Below are 20,317 nucleotides of genomic sequence, written 5' to 3'. Positions count from 1 at the left end.
CAACAGCAGCTAGAAAATTTTAAATGCACAAACCCTGTGACCAAATAACTCCACTTCTAGGAATTTATTCCAAAGATGGACTTGGATATATGTGCAAATCATGCACCCAGGAATACGCACTGCAGCTGTGAAGTAGCAAAAAGACTAAAAAACTACCTCACCGTGCATCCTCAGGGCCCTCGTTATATTATGGTACATGGACCTAATCATGTTCTTTTGCCATCAAAAGAATGCAATAGATCACTATGAAGTATTAAGAATGAATTCCAAGATTCACTACTAATGAAAACAGAGCACAGTGAAGAATACTTTTGGGTATATACACTGTGTGCGCATAGAATATCTCTAGAAGGATACATTAAAAAGAGATAACAATGATTGTGTCCAAAGAGGAGAGTCAGGCCAGGTGCAGTGGCTCCCACCTGTAATCACAGCACTTTGGGAGGCAGAGGTCGGAGGATCATTTGGGCTCAGGAGTTCGAGACCAGCCTAGACAACATGATGAAACTCTGTCTCTACAAAAAATTTTAAAAATTACCTGGGTGTGGTGACATGCACCTGTGATCCCAGCTGTTTGGGAGGCTGAGATGGGAGGATCGATGAGTCCAGGAATTCAAGGCTGCAGTGAGCCATGATCATGCAACTGCACTTCAGCCTGGGTCTCAACAGAGCGAGACCCTGTCTCAAAATGAAAGAAAGAAACAGAGAGCGAGAGAGAGAGAGGGACAGAGAAAGAGAAAGAAAGAAAGAGACACACGAGCTTTTGTATTGTTGGATAGTTTTTACCACATGCATATATTATCTTTTTAAATTGTTTGAAGTGTGTATGTGTGTGTGTGTGAGCGTGCGTGTGTATGTAGATACACAACAAATGGGACCAGGTCTCTTTTCTGATTAAAACCTGCAAAGAGCTCACCGTATTCAGCTCAACTGTCAGTGGCATGAGAATGGGGACCATTTCTATCCTGCTTAGGGAATCAACTAATGGCTGAGCGTGTCTCTGGGATAAATGCCTCAGCCCAGAACACAGCTCACCCTGCATGGCAGAAGTGCACTCCACTCCAACCACCCTCCCACAGCAGGACCTCTGGCACATCACGCTTCCTTCTTGAGTCTCCACGCCGCTGACATGACACTTCCTAGCGCCAGCTCCTTCCAGAGAACTCTCCTGACAGCCCCAGTTCCTACACACCACAGTCTCTCAAAATTCCCATTTTGTTTTGAGCCTATCTCTGTTATAACCCCTCTGCACTGCATTTATAGGGAAGATGGAGTCACATCTTACTTGGGGCACTGATTACAAAATCAGCACATACATGAAAATCAAGTACACTTAAAAGTACCCTTGAATCGGCCGGGCGCGGTGGCTCACGCCTGTAATCCCAGCACCTTGGGAGGCCGAGGTAGGCGGATCAGGAGTTCGAGACCAGCCTGATCAACATGGTGAAACCCTGTCTCTACTAAAAATACAAAAAAATTAGCTGGGCATGGTGGCATATGCCTGTAATCCCAGCTACTTGGGAGGCTGAGGCAGGAGAATTGCTTGAACCCGGGAGGCGGAGATTGCAGTGAGCCGAGATCGCGCCACTGCATTCCAGCCTGGGCGACAGAGCGAGACTCCGTCTCAAAAATAAATAAATAAAAATAAAAAATAAATTTAAAAGAAATTACCCTTGAAAATCTCTTAAATCATCCAGACAGTACTATAGAACAAAGTTCAAGTCCAACCTAGCCCTTTTTTTTTTTGTAATTCCAGCAATGAAATAGTTATTTATTCAGCTGAACACCAGGTGAATTAACTGGTGTGCATTTAGGAGCAATATTGCACAAAATCATGAGTAAAACAAAGAAGAGGAGGACAAAGATCAGAGGAGGAGGAAGTAGGGGGAGGTGTAGAGCCTTTAAACACTGTGTTCATAAAATGACCAAGTTGCTAGGACTGTGGGAGCCACAGAGAAACATTAGGTTCAAATTGTCTGACCCTGGGGCATATGGTGAGATTCTACACGGTACTAATATGTGGATGATATTTTTCTCTCTCTCTTTCTGCTTCTTTTTCATAATGTAAAGTGTCACAACATCACTGTGCAAATAAAGAATAACTAGGGTCTTGAGACTTAGCTTGGTTTAACTTACTGAAGTGCATCGTATATCTTGAGCCTACCATTTTCACTGTTAATTTTGATCCAGTCATTGTGGGTCAGTAACATTCCTTCTCTCCCCACCAAACCTAGTATCCTTTGGAAATGCTGAAGGTAACTGACCAGCAGAACCAGGAAAGATGCCTGCAGCAGTCAAGCTATCAGCTCGCTTCAGCCTAAAAAAATATAAAATACATCACACAAAAATAAGGATTCAACATGCTTCTGACCATGGTTGAATAATTGCTATTTTATGTTCTTCGTAAAGCTCTAAGAAATGAGAAGCCAAAAATAAACACTGATAGATGGAAAAGGGGCTGAATTCTACTTGGAGAGTCCATTCCTGAGGGACTCATGACTTATGCAGAATCGATACAGCAGAGTGCGTGGAATGCAGGTGGTTACATCGAGACAATCGGTAGTTTCTGATTTATTAAGGTGTTTTTGTTTGTTTGTTTTTGAGACAGGGTCTTGCTCTGTGGGCCAGGCTGGAGTGCAGTGGCATAATCTCAGCTCGTTGCAACCTCTGCCTCACGGGTTCAAGCGATTCTTGTGTCTCAGCCTCCAGAAGAGCTGGGATTACAGGCACGCGCCACCACACGTAGCTAACTTTTGTATTTTTAGTAGAGATGGAGTTTCACCATGTTGGCAGGCTGGTCTCGAACTCCCAGCCTCAGGTGATCCGCCTGCCTCAGCCTCCCAAAGTGCTGAGATTACATGCGTGTGCCGCCGTGCCCAGCCTATTAAGCATATTTTTAAATGGCATTTTGACACTAACTTTGCAATCTCATAAATATTCTAAATAAATTTGTCTAATCCAAATTATTCATGAACTAAAATTGTACCCTTGTTTCTGGTTGACTTGCAACACCTTTAAATCGATCTATGTTCTCTCCTTCTGTCAAGTAATAATTCAATTCAACTAATAAATTCACTGAGCACCTATTATGCCCAAATAATTCTGATTTGATTTAAAAAGGCTTTCTTGAAAACAAAAGCATCTCCCATAGAGATTTTGGGCACTTGGCAGGTCCACAAAGAGAAGAAGCCTATGTGTGTGCCCCTGACTCAAGATTCACAGACGCTCTGTGGCTCCCCGGCCGGCAGCCAGACTCTTTACTTGAGTGTACAGTAGAGTTTGGTCATTTCTGTGTTTTGGTTTTGTTTTTTTGTTGTTGTTTTTTTGAGACAATCTCAAAAATATTTGCTGGAGTGCAAATTTATTTACTTTTTGAGATGGAGTCTCACTCTGTCGCCCAGGCTGGAGTGACTGTAATCCCAACAGGTTGAGGCAGGTGGATCACATGAGGTCAGGAGTTTGAGACCAGCCTGGCCAACATGGTGAAACCCCGTCTCTACTAAAAATACAAAAAGTAGCCGGGTATGGTGGTGCATGCCTGTAATGCCAGCTATTCAGGAGGCTGAGGCAGGAGAATTGCTTGAACCTGGGACGCAGAGGTTGCAGTAAGCCATGACAGAGCAAGACTCTGCCTCAAAAAAAAAAAAAAAAATAGAATACACACAGGAACTCTTTTTTAAAAGACTGCAAAAATTCAATCACCTAACAGGCAGAGTGACTAGATCAGGAAGTGTCTTGAACTCAAATGTCAATTGAGATCAGGTGAAATCAATGAACTGGAGGTGAGGATGGTGAAATCGTAAGACAGGATGAGCTCTGCACCGAACAGGAGGGGGCGCTCATCTGCAGGGTCAGGCCCCCATAGTCCAGTAAGATAAAGAAAGCCACCTGGGGCAGCTGAGCACTCAAACTGTGCCTAATCCAAACGGAAAGGCACTCAGTGTGAAAGACACACGCAGCTCGGTTACACATGCACATGTATAATATATATTACTACTTATACGTAAATATATAAATTATATGTATACACATATTTATAACGTGTATTTCAAATATGTTTTATAAATATTCTATTTATATCATAAATATTTCAAATATATAATTTATTTCAAAATAGATGGGGCTGGGCATGGTGACTCACAACTATAATCCCAGCACTTTAGGAGGCCAAGACGGGTGAATGGGTTGAGCCCAGGAGTTTGAGACCAGCCCGGGCAACATGGCGAGACCCTGTCTCCACAAAAAATACAGAAAGTAGCCAGGCGTGGTGGTTCACGCCTGTAGTAGTCCCAGCTACTCGGGAAGCTGAGGTGGGAGGATGGCTTTAGCCCTGGAAGACAAGGCTGCAGTGAGTCAAGACGGTGCCACTGCACTCCAGCCTGGATGACCGAGTGAGACCCTGTCAAAGAAAAAAATAAACGAGGCTGGGTGCGGTGGCTCACGCCTGTATTCCCAGCACTTTGGGAGGCCAAGGCGGGTGGATCAACTAAGGTCAGGAGTTCGAGACCAGCCTAATCAACATGGAGAAACCCCATCTCTACTACAAATATAAAATTAGCTGGGCGTGGTAGTGCATGCCTATAATCCCAGCTACTCGGGAGGCTGAGGCAGGAGAATCACTTGAACCCAGCAGGCGGTGGTTGCAGTGAGCTAAGATCGTGCCATTGCACTCCAGCCTAGGCAACAGAGCGAGACTCCATCTCAAAAAAAAGAAAGAAAACAAACAAAGTAGATCAAGATCATGTATAGATATTAGATATGTTGAGTGAAAGAGAATATAATATTAAAGTTGATTTTATCTGTTTCTTTTTGCTATGTTTAATGTGACTACTGGAAAATCTGACAGGATCCATGGGGCTCACATTATGCTTCTAGGCGGGAGTGCAAGGTCAGACCCCACTGGCTCCGGCAGTCGGTACCCAGCTGATCGAGGAGCTACTCACTGCTACGAGGTCACCAATCTACCCAGAGAAGCCAGGCATTTCAACATCTGTGAGAAGCTCCCCAGTTCCAACCTCCCTAATGGTATTTCTCACTCCTTCAAGATCCACAACACCTGTTACTCCTCTACATCTTCAGAAGTTCCCGGAGGCCTGCGTTTCCCATTTCCCTTCTCCATACGGACGAGTGACGCTTTTGGGCGGGGTGTTGCCTTCAGTGTCTGTTCCCACACGCTCCTTCCTAATACCTCGACCCTCCCTGGCACTTACTTGAGGAGGACGAGCCCCACCTCCAGATCCAAGGGTGCTCCTGCAGGCTCATGCCAATCAAAACATCCGGCTCTCCACACACCCACCCCTAGACGTTCAATTCTGGGACCTGGGGTCGTGTTTTCAGAGACTCAACCTCAGAGGTTCTCCATGGGCCTGACCTGGGATTCAGGGAGACCCGGGAGGGGCTGGCGAGATTCTGCCAGGAGAGGGAAGCAGATGCAGGAGACGGAGATAAGTGGACTCCTGTCCCTGTCCTCTGCTGGAAAACCACCCTGAGGAGGCCCTGCCTCCAGCCTTCTTATGGCAAAAGCCATTACATTCCCTTTATTGTCTAAGACAATTTGGGTTGGGTTTTCAATTCGACTTAGCTTTCAATTCAATTACTCAAGGCTGAAGATCTCTAAGCCACACCACAATAATAGCTCAGTGCCCTTATTGTTAGTTTATACACAATCCATCGCAGTCTCTCATCCCCTCAATCCTTCCATTACGAGTCCTTTGGCCTCCTCGGAATTCCAGACCATTGACCTCTGCCCCCTCGGACCCACAGTCCCTCCGAGCTTTTCTCCCAGTTCTGGGGAGATTCCATGCTCCGCCATTTCAATTACTTTCTTGTCAACACCTTAACCACTCCCGTCCCCCAGTCTTTCTGTAGTAAGCGTGTGAGCATCTGGAACAACGCCAGCCCTGGAGAGTCTCCAGGTCAGCTTTCTCCATGGCAGCCCCAGGCACTTGGCACCTGCTGGGGGACCCCCCGAGGCAGAGGGTAAGTGGAGATCTGTGAGATGGGATCCCAAGTTGCTCACTACTGCGTCGGAACCTCTCATGCATTTTCAGTGACCGAGCGCACGTGCTGTATGCCCAGCACCGTTGGGGCAACGAGGGTTCAGTAAAGAACAAAACATGCACAAATCCCTGCCCTCCAGGTGCCAACTCTCTTTTTTTTCTTTTCCTTTTTTTTTTTTTTTTCTGTTTTTTTTTTTGAGAAGGAGTTTCACTCTTGTTGCCCAGGCTGGAGTGCAATGGTGCGATCTCGGCTCACTGCAACCTCTGCCTCCCGGGTTCAAGCATTTCTCCTGTGTCAGCCTCCCAAGTACATGCCTGGGATTACAGGCATGCGCCACCACGCCCGGCTAATTTTGTATTTTTAGTAGAGACGGGGTTTCACCATGTTGCCCAGGCTGGTCTCAAACTCCTGACCTCAGGTGATCCGCCCGCCTTGGCCTCCCAAAGTGCTGGGATTACAGGCGTGAGCCACTGCGCCCAAGGGCCAAATTTCTAGAGCAGGGAAAAGGTCAATGAGCCAGAAAATTGCAAATCTCCTCTATGTCAGAGGCAGGTTTTTGCTGTGGAGGAAAACCACCAGCCCCAGGGAGACAGGCAGACAGTGTGTGGTGGAAGGGGCTGCCATTTGAGAAGGGTGGGCAGGGGAGGTCCCGCTAAAGAAGGTGACCTGAAGGTGGCTGGCGCAGTGGCTCATGCCTGTAATCCCAGCACTTTGGGAGGCCGAATTGGGTGGATGACCTGAAGTCAGGAGTTCAAGACCAGCCTGGCCAACAAGGTGAAACCCTGTCTCTACTAAAAATATAAGAATTAGCCAGGTGTGGTGGCGCACACCTGTAACTTCTGCTACACAGGAGGCTGAGGCAGGAGAATCACTTGAAGCAGGAAAGTGGAGGTTGCAATGAGCTAAGATCGTGCCACTATACTCCAGCCTGGGTGACAGAGAAAGACTTGGTCTCAAGAAAAAAAAAAAAAAAAAAGCGTGAAGGTGATGAGGCAGCGAACCATGTGGATACCGTGGGGGAAAGGATGAAGAGCTAACAAAGTCCAGCACACAGAAGTAGAGAGCAGAATGGTGGTTCCCAGAGGCTGTTGAGGGGCTTGGTGGGGGGCAGGAGGAGGAATAGCTTGTACAGCATGGTGACCATCATCAATAATAACATACTGTATATTTCAAAATTGCTTAAAAAAAGATTTTAAATGTTTTCACTACAAAAAATAATAAGTACAATTGCCGGGCGCGGTGCCTCACGCCTGTAATCCCAGTACTTTGGGAGGCTGAGGCGGGTGGATCATGAGGTCAGGAGATCGAGAGCATCCTGGCTAACATGGTGAAACCAGGTTGCTACTAAAAAATATAAAAAATTAGCCACGCATGGTGGCGGGCGCCTGTAGTCCCAGCTACTCGGGAGGTTGAGGCAGGAGAATGGCATGAACCCGGGAGGCAGAGCTTGCAGTGAGCCAAGATCATGCCACTGCACTCCAGCCTGGGCGACAGAGCCAAGACTCTGTCTCAAAAAAAAAAAAAAAAAAAAGGTACAATCATCCCTGGGAATCTGTGGATAAAAAAATCCAAGGATGCTTAAGTCCCAGATATAAAATGGCACAGCATTTGCATATCACCTTCACACATCCTCCTGTATACTTTAAATCATCTCTAGATTACTTATAATACCTAATACAATGGAAATGCTATTCAATAGTTGTTCTGCTATATTGTTTGGGGTTTTGGGGGGGGGTTTTGGTTTTTTGGATTTTTTTGTTTTGTTTTGTTTTGTTTTCGTGGCAGAGTCTCGCCCTGTCACCCAGGCTGGCGTGCAGTGGTGCGATCTCGGCTCACTGAAACCTCTGTCTCCGAGGTTCAAGTGATTCTCCTGCCTCCGCCTCCCGAGTAGCTGGGATTATAGGCACATGCCACCACGCCTGGCTAATTTTTGTATTTTTAATAGAGATGGATTTTGCCATGTTGGCCAGGCTGATCTCAAACTCCTGACCTCAGGTGATCTGCCCAATTCGGCCTCCCAAAGTGCTGGGATTACAGGCGTGAGCCACCGGGCCCGGCCTGTGTTGTTTTTTATTTCTATATATTTTTTAACATTTTGATCTGTAGTTGCTTGGAACTGCAGACATGGAACCCACAGATATGGAATACTGACTGTCTTCAAGGTGATAGACATGTTCATTACTGTGATATAATCATTCCACAATGTATTCATAGTCCAAAACATCACATGGTATCCCATAAATATATACAATTACTAGTTGTCAAACTAAAAGTAACAATGTAAATTTTAAAAATAAATTCAAATAAACAAAAAATAACATCAGTGGGTATTATATCAGAATATCAGAAAAGCAGGTGCTATGGGCCTGACGTGGGATGTGCTGGGCTTTGGGAGATCACAGGGGTCTGGGAAGGGTACCTCACTGAGGGGCCCACAGCGCAGAGGATAGGAGGTCCTGGCAGAAGCCTCAGTGTGTGTTGGATGTGAAGCAGAGAAGAGATGCAATCTGGCTGAGCATTTCACCAGACTCAGCCTGACTGCTGTGTTGAAAGTGAAAAGAGACAAGCTAAGAGGCTTTGGCAATGACCCAGGGAGGGCTGGGGTGGTGACACCTTCCCTCTCCTCCAGCCTCTGAGGTCCTTATCTGTCCTGCTACCAGCAGCTCATGGCCTTGCCTCCTCTACAGAGAAAGTCACAGCTGCAAGACAGGCACACCATCAAGTGCCCCCCACCATGCCCACCCCTCTGGCACCTGCAGGCCTCTGGGCCTCTCCCTGAGGTCCCAGCAGAGGCCACACTCCTTCTCCAGCTCACCCCTCCCCAACAGCTCAGGAGTTAACCACCCGACAGTCATGCCTCTCCCTGTTTCCTCTTCCCACTCACATTCAGGCAGCATCAAATATGCCAGAGCCCCTTAGAAGGTTTCCCCAGCAACCCAGCATCCTCCCCCAATCAGGCTCTACTCTCTCCTCCCCTGCTCATCGCAAAAGGACTTCTGGAAATGAAAGGGTGGCACACATTCACCATCTCCATCTCCCATGCCTGCCCATTCCTGGGCTTCCACCTGCCACTACTCCTGCGGAACAAGATCAGACAAGATCTCCATGGACCTTCAGGTGCCAACCCTCATTGCCCCTTTGACGTCTTGAGCAGATGGACCTGTTAGCAACATCCAGCATCGCTAACCAGCCCTTCTGCTTGGGAAATTCCTCTTCTTTGGCTTCCCTAAGTTTTCTGGATTTCCGGGGCCCTCTGCCTTCCCAGCCTGTCTCCTTTCTGATCATGTTATATCCCAGTTTGCCCCACCCCTAGTGCAGGACTAAGCAAACTTCATCCCACACTCAGCTTCTCATCTTCAGCCCGGAAGCCTCTCTGAGTGCCCGTGGGTTCCAACTGCCCTAATTCAACAAAAACTTACAGTGTGTCGTCTGACAGGCACCTCGCAGTCAGCATGTTAAGACTCTCCTGCCCCAGCCAAGCTGGCATCAGCCAGCATTCCACGTGCAGGGACCTGCCCACCGTGCACACAGCGGCACAAGCCAGGCCCCTGGAAGTACCCCTAGTGCTCTTCTCTCCCCACTGCCACAGCATCGCAGGGTCCTTCCAGATAGTATTCAGATCTATACACTTTTTTTTTTTTTTTTTTTTTGAGATGGAGTCTTGCTCTGTCGCCCAGGCTGGAGTGCAGTGGCACGATATTGGCTCACTGCAAGTTCCACCTCCCGGGTTCACGCCATTCTCCTACCTTAGCCTCCCGAGTAGCTGGGATTGCAGGTGCCCGCCACCACGTGTGGCTATTTTTTTTGTATTTTTAGTAGAGACGGGGTTTCACTGCGTTAGCCAGTGAAACCCAAAATTATTACTCTAACTTTCCCCTGCCTTCCTGTGTAAAACCTGACCATAAAGAAATTATCCCAGGCCAGGTGCGGTGGCTCACGCCTGTAATCCCAGCACTTTGGAAGGCCGAGGCAAGTGAATCGCCTGAGGTCAGGAGTTCAAGACCAGCCTGACCAACATGGTGAAACCCCGTCTCTATTTACTAAAAAAAAAAACCAAATTAGCTGGGTGCGGTGGCACATGCCTGTAATCCCAGCTACTTGGGAGGCTGAGGCAGGAGAATCACTTGAATCCAGGAGGCAGAGGTTGCAGTGAGCCGAGATCACGCCACTGCACTCCAGCCTGGGCAGCAAGAGCAAAACTCCATTTCAAAAAAAAAAAAAAGAAATTATCCAAACTACCTTGTAAGTCACAAAGCCCCCATTCCAGAGTGGGCCTGCCTTGTACCAGAAGGAAAGAAGGCTGCACAGAGGGGCCAAGATGAATCCAGACAGACTTGCCTTGCTGGGCCTCCCCAAGCAGTCTATCGGTGTTCGATCAGACCCTTTTCATCCCATCCTATTCCCATGTGGCTGTCCGTACCTTGTTGAACCTAAGCATAAACTGGCCAATCTCTCGTGTCTCTGGGTCTTCATTCTGAAGGCTCCCATGTCATGTAAAACTATGACCAACACAGGTGTGTGCCGTGTCTCCTATGAATCTGTCTTTGCTCAGCTGGTTTTCAGTGAACCCTCAGAGGGGGAAAGGGAAGCTCTTCCTTGGACCCTACGCCCTCTGGAACTAGGTCGGCTCTATTCAGAGTCCTCTCTCTGTCATCACCCTACACTTCTCTGTCATAGGACTGATCATATCACAATCAGACAAATGTTTGGGTAATTACACGCTTGTGTCTGTCTTCCATGCTAGAATGCTAGACTTGTCTTCCAAGTGACAATGCTTAGCATCGAGCTGATGTGCACAAGCTCTCTCTGGTTGAGCGGCTGCCTCCTGAGGACAGGGACTGCTGACGCCGGCTCTGTGTGTAGCGCCTACACAGCACAGTGCCCATGGGAGATGCTCAAAAAATATCTGCTGAATGAAGACATTAACAACTTTCTTTTTTGTGTGATACAGGGTCTCATTCTGTCGCTGCCCAGGCTGGAGTGCAGTGGTGCCATCATGGCTCATCGCAGCCTCAACTTCCCTGGGCTCAAGTGATCCTCCTGCCTCAGCCTTCTGAGTAGCTGGGACCACTATGCTCAGCTAATTTGTGTATGTTTTGTAGAGATGGGGTTTCACCATGTAGCCCAGGCTGGTCTCAAACTTCGGAACTCAAGCAATCTGCCTGCCTCAGCCTCCCAAAGTGTTGGGATTACAAGAGTGAGCCACAGCGCCCAGCAACAACTTTCAATGGCTATCTTTGTGGGTTTTTTTTTTTTTTTTTTTGAGACAGAGTCTCACTCTGTCACCCAGGCTGGACTGCAGTGGCACAATCTTGGCTCATTGCAGCCTCCACCTCCCAGGCTCAAGCAGTTCTCCTGTGTTAGCCTCCTGAGTAGCTGAGATTATAGGCATGCACCACTACACCCAGCTAATTTTTGTATTTTTAGTAGAGACAGGGTTTCACCATGTTAGCCAGGCTGGTCTCAAACTCCTGACCTCAAGTGACCTGCCTGCCTCAGCCTCCCAAAATGCTGGGATCAAAGGCGTGAGCCACCGCGGCTGGCCTCAATGGCTATCTTTGAACGTGGAAAAATTGGTAACAAGATCTTCAAAAAACAAACAAAACAAAGGAAGGTAGAAAAAATAAAATAGCCTCCTTGTCTGAACTTCATCTGCATTCACACTTTCCTTTGACTCCTCAAAAGAAAATCTAGAAAACCTGAAAACTTTTCCTCATACTTTTTTTTTTCTTCCCAAATGCTTGACACAGAGAATTCAGAATGATGCGGCCAGAAAGTAGCCGGGCCTGGAAGGGAAAGTACTGCCTTGGATGCAAAGGATGTTTGCATTTCTTCCTTCGCTTTCTCTCCTTTCTGGTCCGTGTCCTGTAGTGCTCCAATCTGCCCCCATTATCTAAAATGCTTCCCATTCCGACAAACACACCTTTGCACTCTCCGTTCCAGATGGAGAAACAGAACAAACACACAGTCACCACCCCGCTGCACCAAGTCCAGCTATGAGTGTGACAACATTTGCCATCATTCTGATGTCAACACACTCCTGGCTGGACTGAACTGCCCCTTGGGCTTCCCTGCTCTGGGCCGAGGAAGACCGAATGCTCTATTTTGTTCTCTTTCCAAGACCATCTTCACGCATTTCCCCAGTACCCTCGGCAGCTCTGCAGACAATACCCTAGGCACGCAACTCAGTTATCTAGTGAATATCTGATATCAAGATGTAGAGCACGGGTCAGAAGGCCTTTCCTGGAAGCAGACAGAGAGGAAATACCTATGGGTTTGTGGGTCAGAGGGCCTCTGTTCTAACTACTCCATTCTGCCCCTGAGAAGCAAAAGCAGAAATGCGAACAACACGTAAGCGTATATAGTATAGCTGGGGCCACTACAACTTTATTTACAAAGCTGGCAGGGAGGCTGCGTTTAACCCCGGGCAGGCAGCAGTTTGTCGCCCTGGTTTTAGAAGATGATTTCAGTGTTTCCAAGGACTAGCCTCCTATTTTAGCATAACAGGGGGCACCCTTTGAAACAACTCCACAACTTACTCTCGGCGTGAATATTTTTTACATCCACTCCTTGTGCGGTTTATCCCCCTCCACAGGTGACATGAACTTGGTTCTCTAGGTGTCAGACTCTATTTTTTCACTTACCAGAGCTGCTTTTAATTTCGAACTTCACCGTTAGAAACTGACCTAGACCAATTTCCCCGGTTCCGTGAGGACAGCCTGGCTCTCCTGGCAAATGTTCATTCTCAGGGGATCAGAGGGGGGTGGGGACCCTTCTGACCTCTTCCTTCCAACCTCACCACTGGGTGTGCCCTACAATGAGAGGAACTCTCACTCCAGATTCAGCCACGCACACACAAAACGGTCTATTCTGCTGGGCTGCAGAACTCTCTGTGTTCTCCAAGCACCCTGCCTGAAGGATCGAGTCCACACTGGACCATACTGGCAGCCACACTAGCCAATCTAGTTAAGCCAGATGACAGAGGGTTATGGCAGGGATGCAAGACCAAATAGAGCTGGCAACCCCTCAAGGGCTGCCCAGCAGGTGAGGGCTCCCTGACTTCTTGGTCAAAAGCCTGTGTCATCTTCCCAGTGAACCACATATCTTAGACACCACTAATTTCTTTTTGTTGAGACGGAGTCTCACTCTGTCACCCAGGCTGGAGTGCAGTGGTACAATCTCGGCTCACTGCAACCTCTGCCACCTGGGTTCAAGCGATTCTCCTGCCTCAGCCTCCCGAGTAGCTGGGACTACAGGTGCCAGCCAACACGCCTGGCTAATTTTTGTATTTTCAGTAGAGATGGGGTTTTACCATGTTGGCCAGGCTGGTCTTGAACTCCTGACCTCAGGTGATCTGCCCGCCTCCGCCTCCCAAAGTGTTGGGATTACAGGCGTGAGCCCCCGCGCCCAGCCTAATTTCTGAAATGCTTTATGCTAATGAACAAATCTTCTGATGTGGGTTGCTAATGTTACATTGCTTAGGAGACATCTCTAGAGTGTAGGTGCCACATTAGGGTATTCAGAATACTCGCTAGCAGCTCACAGGTTATACTTAAAGGAAACTTACACACCCTGAACACTTTATACTGAAGAATATTTAACGTGACACACAGACAATGCAACATCAGTTCTCAAGTTATTGATCCCCCAGATTTTTTGCCCAAGAAACACATTATTCCATTCTATCACCTACATCTTCTAAAAAACTACTAGACAGCAGAAGCTTTAGATTTTCCTGTCTTTTTTTCCCAGTATTTTCCCTCTATCATGAAGGAAATCACGGGTTTTTCTCTCCTTCATTCCCCACACTCAACTGCCAAGGCCTGTTCATTTTACTTCTTAAATATGCCAAACCCAAATGCATACATGATTTTCAACTACACACAAATCTCATGGCCTTTCATGGTGCAATCCTGTTTTTGGCACAAAACTGAAGGTGTCGCGTGGCCCTGTCTCCCTCTCCAGCCACATCTCCAGACCCCACCTAGAGAAGGGTTCATCAGCAAAGCCCTGTTCACATGTGGAGCGGGGTCACTCTTGGGGAGGGGCTGCCCTGTGCACTACAGGGTGTGGAGCGGCATCCCACTCAATGCCAGTAGCCCCCAACACTAGTGGTGACAGCGAAGTATGTCTCCAGACCTTGCCCAACGACCCTGGGGGCAAAATGGCTCCCCCTCCTCGGCACATCCTCTGTGCCCCATGCTCTTCTGGAGGGAGAGTCGCTGATCTACAGGATTCTGTGCTGTGAAGGCTGCGTGACTCTTAGCTCTGGAAGAGATGGTCTCTTCCCATCCCTTTGGCTGACGCTCTGCCTAAGACGCCTCCCCCTCCGTTCTCCCACCTTGCTAACTAAGGCCCATTATGCTGATTAATAACTCACAACTGTTGTTGACGAAAAGAGTCACACTCTGTAAAATATTAAGAGATTTATTCTGAGCCAAATATGAGTGACCATGGCCTGTGACACAGCCCTCAGGAGGTCCTGAGAACATGTGCCCAAGGAGGTCGAGGTACAGCTTGGTTTTACACATTTTAGGGAGGCATGAGACATCAATCAAATACATTTAAGAAATACATTGGTTTGGTTCAGAAAGGCAGGACAACTCAAAGCATGGCGGTTGTGGGGAGGAAGGGCGGTTCCAAGCTATAGGTCAATTTAAACATTTTCTGGCTGACAATTGGTCGAGGCTTGTCTTAAGACCTGGGATCCATAGAAAGGAAATGTTCAAGTTAAGATAAAAGACTGTGGAGACCAACGTTCCTTTGAAGTCTTACGGTGGCTGCCCTTAGAAACAATAAATGACAAATTTTTCCTCTTCAGATCTTTAAAAGGTGCTAGACTTTTAGTTAATCTCTTCAGCATTGGGAGGGCATGGAAGAAAAAAATCTAGCTATGTTAATGGAGATTTTTTTTTTTTTTTTTTTTGAGACTGAGTCCCCCTCTGTTGCCCAGGCTGGAGTGCAATGGTGTGATCTCAGCTCACTGCAACCTCTGCTTCCTGGGTTCAAGCAATTCTCCTTCCTCAGCCACCCAAGTAGCTGGGATTACAGGTGTGTGCCACCACGCCCAGCTAATTTTTGTATTTTTAGTAGAGACGGGATTTCACCATGTTGGCCAGGATGGTCTCCAATGCCTGACCTCAAGTGATCCACCTGCCTTGGCCTCCCAAAGTGCTGTGATTACAGACGTGAGCCACCAGGTCCGGCAGAGATTCTTTACAGATGCAGATTTTCCTCCCACAAAGGATGGCTCTGCAGGGCCATTTCAAGATATGGCACAGAAGCATGTTTTGAGGTTAAATATTTTGATTTTTTTTCTTGTCTCATAATGTTATGCCAGAGTCAGACTGGAAGGTAAGTCACGATATATAGTGTCAAATAAAACCCATCTGATGGGATTTTATGGTTTGTAGGGCATGACTCCCAGACCCCTTAGACACGAATTTGGGCAAGATAAAAAAATCAGAGCTTAGTCCTCACTATGTTCCAGACACTACTTTAAAAACACTGAAAGTGTATTAACTCTTTTAATTCCATTCACAACCCATATTTGCATCCTCATTATGAATAATAACACTGAGCCACAAAGCAAACTTGGTCTGGACCTTGCCATTTTTCAGCAGGGAATGGGCTTGGAAGGCACGAGAAGGCTTTCCCTGACCTCTGATCTGGGATCGGTCCCCACCTACATGTCCCCAGAAGATCCTGTGCTTCCCAGGCCAATACATTCATGAGGATTTAGCACCATTACTTATATATGGGGTGTTGATTTACAATGACCAACTTGTGCAAGAATAGAACCACTTCTTTTTTTCTTTAAATTCAGTCTTACCTAATTCTGACCTCCTATTCTGCCAGGCTGATGGGAACTCCAGATTTACGTATTTGGGGAACTCCTTCCCCAAGGGTCCAGGGTCAGTTGAGGGTGGTCTCCGGGGTCTTTGGCAGAGATTTTGGAGGAAAACGTCCAGTCCTCACTGCTCACTGCTGATTAGCTCACAGGGACTCTCAGTCACCAAGGGAACCTCCCTCCCCACCCGTCCAGGACACCAGCATCATTTCCTCAAGGAGCCTAAGCTTTCACAAGGCAGAAGATGTCTTCAAGCAACTTCTGCTTTTTTCTTTTTCTTCCCCCAGCAATCCTTCCTGAGGTGAAGGACAACAAACGCCTGGTCTGAATAAACATCAAAGCATGAATAGCAGCCTTTATTCTGCTTCTGCACAGCCAGGAAAAGAAAGAACAAAGTGACTAAATGGCCCTCCACTCCAGTTTAGCTGAAGTCAACCTTCTGCATAATCCCTGCCCACCTCCTTCCCCTTTGTAGCCCCAAGGCCTAGCAAGACAGGCAATTTCAAAAGTGCACCACCAACAGAAGGATGGGGGAGTGAATCTCAGGACGGCAGCTAACATAGTTATTTTTTCTATTAATTCACCTCTGAGTTGGGACAAAAGTAACGTGAGCTTGTGGGTGGGTGTGAGTTTGGGCCCTTGGAAGATGTGGGTTTACAGCTCAAGTTAGGAGCAAAATATTAAATAACAGGTAATATTTCCTTTTTGCCTGAAGCTTCTAACTCTGTGCCCATTCAGGTTCTTTGGTCACTCAACATCGTTTTTGATTTTCTTTTCTGTTTTTGAAACGGAGTCTTGCTCTGTCTCCCAGGCTGTTGTGCAGTGGCGCCATCTTGGCTCATGCAACCTCCGCCTTGCAGGTTCAAGCGATTCTTGAGCCTCTGCCTCCCGAGAAGCTGGGATTACAGATCTGTGCCACCACAGCTGGCTAATTTTTTTATTTTTAGCAGAGATGGGGTTTCACCATCTTTTTTTGTTTTCTTGGGTTTTTTTTAGTGGTAATTACTTGTTAAGCACAAAGTGTTTTCCCCACCACATGTACAAGCCAGATTTGGCCTCTCTCTCTGACTCATTTCCTAGCACTGGCCCCAAACTCTCTACAGTCCAGTGACCCTGGCTGCCTTTCTGCTTCTCACACAGCTCAGGGCCTGTGTTCTCACCATTATTCCTTCCTGGGACCATCCCTCCAGATGTCAGTGACAGCCTCTTTTCGGTCTTAGCTTCAATGTCATCTCTGGAGACAGCCTCCCAGACCACATTCTCTAAAGCATCTCAGCCATCATCATGCCTCTCAATCACTGTATCTAGTTTTGTCAGAGGCGTTTGAACCAGAGTAACTCAATCTTGAATAAGGGCTGGGTAAAATGAGGTTAAGACCTACTGGGCTGCATTCACAGATGGTTAAGGCATTCTAAGTCACAGAATGAGATAGGAGGTCGGCACAAGATACAAGGTGATAAACACCTTGCTGATAAAACAGGGTGCAGTAAAGAAGCCAGCCAAGACCGACCAAAACCAAGATGGCAACGAGAGCGACCTCTGGCTGTCCTCACTGCTACACTCCCATCGGCACCATGACAGTTTACAAATGCATGGAAATGCCAGGAAGTTACCCTATATGGTCTGGAAAGGGGAGGCATGAATAATCCACTCCTTGTTTAGCATATCATCAAGAAATAACCATAAAAATGGGCAACCAAGGCCAGGCGAAGTTGCTCATGCCTGTAATCCTAGCACTTTGGGAGGCCAAGACCAAAGGATCTCCTGAGGTCAGGAGTTCGAGACCAGCCTGGCCAACATGGGGAAACCCTGTCTCTACTAAAAATACAAAAATCAGCTGGGTGTGGTGGCAGACGCCTGTAATCCCAGCTACTCCAGAAGCTAAGGCAGGAGAATCGCTGGAACCCGGGGGCGGAGGTTGCAGTGAGCTGAGACCCCGCCATTGCACTCCAGCCTGGGCGAAAGAATGAAGCTCTGTCTCAAAAAAAAAAAAAAAAAAAAAAAAGGCAACCAGCAGCCCTAGGGGCTGCTCTGTCTATGGAGTAGCCATTCTTTTATTTTTTTATTTTCTTAATAAACTTGCTTTCGCTTTAAGGACTCGCCCTGAATTCTTTCTTGTGCAAGATCCAAGAACCCTCTCTCGGGTTCTGGATCAGGACCTCTTTCCGTTAACAGTTTCGTTTTATTTTTTAGAGTTTTGATCTGCCACCCAGGCTGGAGTTCAGTGGTGCAATGTCACTTCACTGCAGCCTCAACCTCCTGGGCTCAAGTGATCCTCCTGCCTCAGCCTCCTGAGTAGCTGGGACCACAGGCATGCACACACCACATAAGCTAATTTTTAAATTATTTTTTGTAGAGATGAGGGTTTCACCATGTTGCCCATGCTGGTATTTAACTCCTGGGCTCAAACAATCCTCCCATCTCAGCTTCCCAAAGTTCTGGGATTACAGGCTTGAGCCGCCATGACTGCCTGCCCTAGGTTTTGTTTTTTTTTTTGATGGAGTCTGGCTCTGTCGCCCAGGCTAGAGTGCAGTGGCGTGATCCCGGATCAATTGGCTCACTGCAACCGCTGCCTCCCAGGTTCAAGCGATTCTCCTGCCTCAGCCTCCTAGTTTTGCTTTCTTAATAGCACCAATCCCTATGTGAAATCACCTCCTTCATTCCTCTCCCGTACTGGGATGCTGGTTCATCCAACAGAGCCAGGAACACAAACGGCTCCTCACTGCTAAACCCAAGCGGAGCATCACTGACCTATTTAATAGAAACCTGCACCATGAAACCTGAGTGTAAATTTTCCAGCAAATTTCAGAAAACTGATGGATCCTCTCTTGGTCATTTCTGCTTATGATACTTAGGAGAAATTAGCTGAAAGGGACATGAAAGTGTTGGTGGAGTCTCAATTGCTCATTTTAATGATGAGGAGGCCGGGCACAGTGGCTGATACCTGTAAACCCAGCACTGTGGGAGGCCGAGGCAGGCGGATCACCTGAGGGCAGGAGTTCGAGACCAACCTGGCCAACATGGTGAAACCCTGTCTCTATTAAAAATACAAAAATCAGCCGGGCGTGGTGGTGCACACCTGTAATCCCAACTACTCGGGAGGCTGAGGCAGGAGAATGCTTGAATCCGGGAGGCGGAGGTTGCAGTGAGCCCAGATCGCGCCACTGCACTCCAGCCTGGGTGACACAGCGAGACTCCATTTCAAAAAAATAAATTGATGAGGAAACAGGCCCACAGAAAGGAAGTAAATCGGGAAATTTCATGAAGCAAGTCCGCTTTTACACACACACACACACACACACACACATGGCTTCTGTTAAGCTGCAGGCTCTAATCCTGGCCCTTTCCAGGCTTCGCCTCAAGGAATATGTTTATCCGGCTAATACAGGCCGAGCGCCCGCTGTGCGGGTGGGAGGCGGCGGGATTAACGCGGCAGCCCCTCCCCGGGCCCCCGCCGGGCTTGCGTTCCAGCGACCAGAACACAGACCAACAAGTAAACAAATAAGACAAAGGCAGAAAAAGATGAGTGTGAAGGAGCTAACCAGCCAGGAAGACGAGAATAGAGAGGGCGGAGGGGAGGTGGGAAAGGGACTTCGGGGACAGGACCCCGGACGCCGGTACACAGCCGAGACCCGATCCGCGAGGGCAGGGCTGGCACCGCGGTCCCCGGCCTGGAAACGCGCCCCCGCCAGGAGCTCCACGGACCCCGCTGCGCATCCCTGCGGATCCTGCTCCCATCCTGCTTCTGCAGCGAGGCCTTCCCGGGCCCCTCCACGAGCGGCTCCGGGCCTGTTCACCTGGTCAGTCCCCTCCGGAGAGCGCGAGGCCAATGCGCCGGCCGCACGGAGACCCGGGGACACGCGCGCCACGCAGAAGGCACCGACCCCCGCGCGCCCGGCAGGCGGCACCGGCCCATCCGTTTGTGCGCGCGGCTCGGGACGGCCCCGGCGCGGCTGGAGGGGGCCTGGCTGAGCGCCCCGCGTCCCCGGGTCCCGCGTCCCCGCCCCCCGGCCCCCGGTCCCCGGCCCCCGGCCCCGGCTTCGTAGTCCCCGGCCCCCGGCCCCGGCTTCGTAGGCCCCGGCGCCCTGAACCTACCGAACGCGCTGGGCCGTGACCGCGTTGCCGGTGTGTGGCCGCAGCACCGCCAGGAACAGGAGCCGCATGCCGCCGCCGCCGCCCGGGCCATCGACCGGCCCCGCCGCCGCCGACCAGGCCCCGGGGCCGGCGCAGACGCGGACGGCGGGGGAGCCGGGGCGGCTGGGTCTGTCCCGCCCGCCCCTCCGGGAGGCCGCGCCCGCCCCTCCGGGAGGCCGCGCCCGCCCCTCCCCGAGGCCGCGCCCGAGCTCGCAGGTTCCGGCGCCAGGCGGTGAGGGGGACGGGAACCGGGGGCCTCGGGCGGCGCGAGCCCTGGGTGCGGGGTGGCGCGGGTGTACCCCGTGGGGTCCATCACCAGGGTAGCCGCGGTCC

General features: G+C 49.0%; 1 protein-coding gene across 5 annotated transcripts in view; it reads right to left on the bottom strand.

Annotated features, from left to right (window-relative positions):
• Window positions 1–20,063, bottom strand: part of GLT1D1 (glycosyltransferase 1 domain containing 1) — a 137,388-nt gene extending 117,325 nt beyond the window's left edge. For 3 of the 5 annotated variants that reach the window (XM_063694492.1, XM_004054154.5, XM_055359201.2), the window contains exon 1: window positions 19,946–20,063. In XM_063694492.1, the coding sequence (XP_063550562.1) occupies window positions 19,946–20,013 (68 nt within the window). In that variant the 5' untranslated portion in view covers window positions 20,014–20,063. The remainder of the gene's footprint in view (window positions 1–19,945) is intronic. The other 2 variants (XM_063694493.1, XM_019039305.4) reach the window with 1 other exon arrangement.
• Between the last annotated feature and the right edge of the window lie 254 nt (window positions 20,064–20,317).

Source organism: Gorilla gorilla, chromosome 10 (genome assembly GCF_029281585.2).
Source record: "Gorilla gorilla gorilla isolate KB3781 chromosome 10, NHGRI_mGorGor1-v2.1_pri, whole genome shotgun sequence".
Lineage (NCBI taxonomy): Eukaryota > Metazoa > Chordata > Mammalia > Primates > Hominidae > Gorilla > Gorilla gorilla.
This window is presented reverse-complemented; position numbering and strand designations above follow the sequence as displayed.